This window comes from Oncorhynchus clarkii, unplaced genomic scaffold (assembly GCF_045791955.1).
Source record: "Oncorhynchus clarkii lewisi isolate Uvic-CL-2024 unplaced genomic scaffold, UVic_Ocla_1.0 unplaced_contig_1469_pilon_pilon, whole genome shotgun sequence".
NCBI lineage: Eukaryota > Metazoa > Chordata > Actinopteri > Salmoniformes > Salmonidae > Oncorhynchus > Oncorhynchus clarkii.
The window spans coordinates 631,501-637,500 of record NW_027257951.1 but is presented as its reverse complement, the minus strand read 5'-3'; the positions used below and the strand labels follow the sequence as shown (position 1 = coordinate 637,500).

The 6,000-nt window shown below is 47.4% G+C and overlaps 1 protein-coding gene across 2 annotated transcripts in view; it reads right to left on the bottom strand.

Annotated features, from left to right (window-relative positions):
* The window catches only part of LOC139394220 (ankyrin-2-like), a 133,375-nt gene that overhangs the window by 941 nt on the left and 126,434 nt on the right, over nucleotides 1–6,000 (bottom strand). For both annotated transcript variants that reach the window (XR_011629807.1, XM_071142243.1), the window contains 3 exons: nucleotides 3,857–3,991; nucleotides 1,225–1,401; nucleotides 1–251 (listed from right to left, as the gene is read on the bottom strand). The exon at nucleotides 1–251 is cut by the window's left edge. Coding sequence is in view for 1 of the 2 variants with exons in the window: in XM_071142243.1 (XP_070998344.1) it covers nucleotides 237–251; nucleotides 1,225–1,401; nucleotides 3,857–3,991 (327 nt within the window). In the remaining variant the exon portion in view is untranslated. The remainder of the gene's footprint in view (nucleotides 252–1,224; nucleotides 1,402–3,856; nucleotides 3,992–6,000) is intronic.

Genomic DNA, 6,000 nt, shown 5'->3' with positions numbered 1-6,000 from the left:
ATCTTCAGGGAAAAGGGGCGGGGTCAGAGGCCAAACAGGAAACTAGCGAGGCGATAAAGGAGGCCTGTTATTCCTTTTTCCTCCCCTCTTCCTCCTCATCCCCCCTCCTCCTCCTCCTCTTCCTCCACCTTCTAACAGTAGAGGTGGATGAGGTGATGAAGGTGCTCCAGGAGAACCTGTTTCCTGTTACCACAGGCTCCTCCCCTCTCACTACTGTCCGTCTCTGGGTACGTCCCTTACACATCTTGGCCCTGGGGGGGAGGAGAAGAGAGTAAAGAGAGAGAAAGTTGGAGAGAAAAAGGAGGGCAGAGAGAGATGAGAGACAGAGAGACAGAGAGAGAGAGAGGAGAGACAGAGAGAGAGAGGAGAGAGAGAGAGAGGAGAGACAGTGAGAGAGAGAGAGGAGAGAGAGAGAGAGGAGAGACAGAGAGAGAGAGGAGAGACAGAGAGAGAGGAGAGAGAGCGAGAGGAGAAACAGAGAGAGAGGAGAGAGAGAGAGAGAGAGAGAGAGAGAGGAGAGACAGAGAGAGAGAGAGGAGAGAGAGAGAGGAGAGACAGAGAGAGAGGAGAGACAGGGAGAGAGGAGAGAGAGAGAGAGAGAGAGAGAGAGGAGAGACAGAGAGAGAGAGAGAGAGAGAGAGAGAGAGAGAGAGAGAGAGGAGAGACAGCGAGAGAGGAGAGACAGAGAGAGAGAGAGAGAGAGAGGAGAGACAGAGAGAGAGGAGAGACAGAGAGAGAGAGAGAGAGAGAGGAGAGACAGGGAGAGAGAGGCGAGACAGAGAGAGAGGAGAGACAGAGAGAGAGGAGAGACAGAGAGAGGAGAGACAGAGAGAGAGGAGAGACAGAGAGAGAGAGAGAGCGAGAGAGGGGAGACAGAGAGAAAGGAGAGAGAGGGTGATTAGTACCTCTGATAATCAAACTAAAAGCAGTTGGAGAAAGATATGGAGGGGAGAGATGGAGGGAGAGATAGAGGGGAGAGATGGAGGGGAGAGATGGAGGGGAGAGATGGAGGGAGAGATAGAGGGGAGAGATGGAGGGGAGAGATGGAGGGAGAGATGGAGGGGAGAGATGGAGAAAGAGATGGATGGGAGAGATGGAGGGAGATGGAGGGGAGAGATGGAGGGAGAGATGGAGAAAGAAATGGATGGGAGAGATGGAGGGGAGAGATGGAGGGGAGAGATGGAGGGAGAGAAAGCTATTCTGATTGGCTGGTTGGGGGCTGACCTGTGTGAAGTCGTCCCGGGACGTTGGGATGTCAGAGGTCAGGGTGGGGTCACCGTGCTGCGTCTCGGTCCAATCTCCCTCCACCACTGCGTTCCGCTCCACACGGCTGACCCCGTGACCTTCAGCTGATTCCTCCTCACCCCACGCTGAGTCAGAGTAACGCTCAGAAAACGTCACCTGGAAGGAAAAAGGAAGGAAAGACAACAACAAAAAAAGACCATATGTAATTGTTGTTGTGCGGTTAAATCCCACTGGGGATACCGCCCATAATTAACATGTATGAACACATTAAGAGTAATTAATGAATGAATTAAGTAAAGAAATAAAAACTTTGAAAAGCTTAATTAATTAATTAAGATGTTTAGGATAAAAGCGTCAGTTAAACGGAATACACTATAACAGGTTATATAATCTGTTTATGAACTACTCAAACACACCATCTTTTTACTGTTGTTTTTATTTCTTTACCTACCTGTTGTTCACCTAATACCTTTCATGCACTGTGAGGTCTACTACACCTGTTGTATTCAGCATTTCACTGTGAGGTCGTCTACACCTGTTGTATTCAGCATTTCACAGTGAGGTCTACTACACCTGTTGTATTCAGCATTTCACTGTGAGGTCTACTACACCTGTTGTATTCAGCATTTCACTGTGAGGTCTACTACACCTGTTGTATTCAGCATTTCACTGTGAGGTCTACCTACACCTGTTGTATTCAGCATTTCACTGTGAGGTCTACTACACCTGTTGTATTCAGCATTTCACTGTAAGGTCTACTACACCTGTTGTATTCAGCATTTCACTGTCAGGTCTACTACACCTGTTGTATTCAGCATTTCACTGTGAGGTCTACTACACCTGTTGTATTCAGCATTTCACTGTGAGGTCTACTACACCTGTTGTATTCAGCATTTCACTGTAAGGTCTACTACACCTGTTGTATTCATAATTTCACTGTAAGGTCTACTACACCTGTTGTATTCAGCATTTCACTGTGAGGTCTACTACACCTGTTGTATTCAGCATTTCACTATAAGGTCTACTACACCTGTTGTATTCATAATTTCACTGTAAGGTCTACTACACCTGTTGTATTCAGCATTTCACTGTGAGGTCTACTACACCTGTTGAATTCAGCATTTCACTGTGAGGTCTACTACACCTGTTGTATTCAGCATTTCACTGTGAGGTCTACTACACCTGTTGTATTCAGCATTTCACTGTGAAGTCTACTACACCTGTTGTATTCAGCATTTCACTGTGAGGTCTACTACACCTGTTGTATTCAGCATTTCACTGTCAGGTCTACTACACCTGTTGTATTCAGCATTTCACTGTGAGGTCTACTACACCTGTTGTATTCAGCATTTCACTGTCAGGTCTACTACACCTGTTGTAGTCAGCATTTCACTGTAAGGTCTACTACACCTGTTGTATTCAGCATTTCACTGTAAGGTCTACTACACCTGTTGTATTCAGCATTTCACTGTGAGGTCTACTACACCTGTTGAATTCAGCATTTCACTGTGAGGTCTACTACACCTGTTGTATTCAGCATTTCACTGTGAGGTCTACTACACCTGTTGTATTCAGCATTTCACTGTGAGGTCTACTACACCTGTTGTATTCAGCATTTCACTGAAAGGTCTACTACACCTGTTGTATTCGGCGCACGTGACAAATAAACTTTGATTTGATTTGGGCACAATTCTATTTCAATTCCAGTCTGTTCAGAACGGAAAACTAATTCCAATTCCACATAGTCCTCATTGAAAAGCATTAAAAAGAGAGAGAACAGGAAACAGAATTGGAATTACAGTGTACTTCCTGAATTGCGTGGAATGGTAAACACCCATAAAGGTAAAGATCGGTAGAGTTCAGATATGACGTCATTGTTTTAGTTCTGTCCAATTCCTTTTGAAACTACGGAGCGCGATATGGTTCAAAGCAGTACAATCAGGTTTTTTTTCCTTCACATTTCCAGCATGTGGAAACTAAACATAGTTGCTTATACAGGAGAAGAGAACCAACACAGAGAACTGTAGCTGTTTATACAGGAGAAGAGAACCAACACAGAGAACTGTAGCTGTTTATATAGGAGAAGAGAACCAACACAGAGAACTGTAGCTGTTTATACAGGAGAAGAGAACCAACACAGAGAACTGTAGCTGTTTATACAGGAGAAGAGAACCAGCACAGAGAACTGTAGCTGTTTATACAGGAGAAGAGAACCAACACAGACAACTGTAGCTGTTGATACAGGAGAATAGAACCAACACAGAGAACTGTAGCTGTTTATACAGGAGAATAGAACCAACACAGAGAACTGTAGCTGTTTATACAGGAGAAGAGAACCAACACAGAGAACTGTAGCTGTTTATACAGGAGAAGAGAACCAACACAGAGAACTGTAGCTGTTTATATAGGAGAAGAGAACCAACACAGAGAACTGTAGCTGTTTATACAGGAGAAGAGAACCAACACAGCCAACTGTAGCTGTTTATACAGGAGAAGAGAACCAAACACAGAGAACTGTAGCTGTAATAAATGGGGGATGTCATCTTTATCCACCTCCGCTATTGATCTGCTATTGACCCCAACCCTGACAAACACATATACACACCCTCACCTCTGAGAGATCTCTGTGGCTCCTCCTCTCGACCACTCTGGAGTATCCGTCTCCCTCCTCCCCCGGGGAGTCACCCCCCTCCTCCCTCTGCGACCCCTCACTCGACATCACCTGGCGGTTCACCTCACGGGTAGTCTGGATGGAGAGGGCAGAGGGCAAAGGTCACAGAACAGGTTAGGGTAAGTCACACACACACACAGATAGACACAGGTACACACAACACACACACACACACACACACATAAAAACACACACACACACACACACGTACACTATACTGGGGACCCAAAGAAGACATGTTGTAATGTAGTGTGTCTCTATACTGGGGACCCAAAGGAGAAATGTTGTAATGTAGTGTGTCTCTATACTGGGGACCCAAAGAAGACATGTTGTAATGTAGTGTGTCTCTATACTGGGGACCCAAAGGAGAAATGTTGTAATGTAGTGTGTCTCTATACTGGGGACCCAAAGGAGACATGTTGTAATGTAGTGTGTCTCTATACTGGGGACCCAAAGGAGACATGTTGTAATGTAGTGTGTCTCTATACTGGGGACCCAAAGGAGACATGTTGTAATGTAGTGTGTCTCTATACTGGGGACCCAAAGAAGACATGTTGTAATGTAGTGTGTCTCTATACTGGGGACCCAAAGGAGACATGTTGTAATGTAGTGTGTCTCTATACTGGGGACCCAAAGGAGACATGTTGTAATGTAGTGTGTCTCTATACTGGGGACCCAAAGGAGACATGTTGTAATGTAGTGTGTCTCTATACTGGGGACCCAAAGGAGACATGTTGTAATGTAGTGTGTCTCTATACTGGGGACCCAAAGGAGACATGTTGTAATGTAGTGTGTCTCTATACTGGGGACCCAAAGGAGACATGTTGTAATGTAGTGTGTCTCTATACTTGGGACCCAAAGGCACATTTGTGATTTTTGGCTTTTGAATTAACACACCTGGTTCTACGAACTAAAGGCTTGATGAGTTGATGGGTAACATCAGGTGTGTGATCAGGTGTGTGATCAGGTGTGTGATCAGGTGTGTGATCAGGTGTGGGATCAGGTGTGGGATCAGGTGTGTGATCAGGTGTGTGATCAGGTGTGTGATCAGGTGTGGGATCAGGTGTGTGATCAGGTGTGTGATCAGGTGTGGGATCAGGTGTGTGATTAGGTGTGGGATCAGGTGTGGGATCAGGTGTGTGATCAGGTGTGTGATCAGGTGTGTGATCAGGTGTGTGATCAGGTGTGTGATCAGGCGTGTGATCAGGCGTGGGATCAGGCGTGGGATCAGGCGTGGGATCAGGCGTGTGATCAGGCGTGGGATCAGGCGTGTGATCAGGTGTGTGATCAGGTGTGTGATCAGGCGTGTGATCAGGCGTGTGATCAGGCGTGGGATCAGGCGTGGGATCAGGCGTGGGATCAGGCGTGGGATCAAGCGTGGGATCAGGCGTGGGATCAGGTGTGTGATCAGGTGTGGGATCAGGTGTGTGATCAGGTGTGGGATCAGGTGTGGGATCAGGCGTGTGATCAGGCGTGTGATCAGGCGTGGGATCAGGCGTGGGATCAGGCGTGGGATCAGGCGTGGGATCAGGCGTGGGATCAGGCGTGGGATCAGGTGTGTGATCAGGCGTGTGATCAGGCGTGTGATCAGGTGTGTGATCAGGTGTGGGATCAGGTGTGTGATCAGGTGTGGGATCAGGTGTGTGATCAGGTGTGTGATCAGGTGTGTGATCAGGTGTGTGATCAGGTGTGGGATCAGGTGTGTGATCAGGTGTGTGATCAGGTGTGGGATCAGGTGTGGGATCAGGTGTGTGATCAGGTGTGGGATCAGGCGTGGGATCAGGTGTGTGATCAGGTGTGTGATCAGGTGTGTGATCAGGTGTGTGATCAGGTGTGGGATCAGGCGTGGGATCAGGTGTGTGATCAGGTGTGGGATCAGGCGTGGGATCAGGCGTGGGATCAGGCGTGGGATCAGGCGTGGGATCAGGTGTGTGATCAGGTGTGTGATCAGGTGTGTGATCAGGTGTGGGATCAGGTGTGTGATCAGGTGTGTGATCAGGTGTGTGATCAGGTGTGGGATCAGGTGTGTGATCAGGTGTGGGATCAGGTGTGGGATCAGGTGTGTGATCAGGTGTGTGATCAGG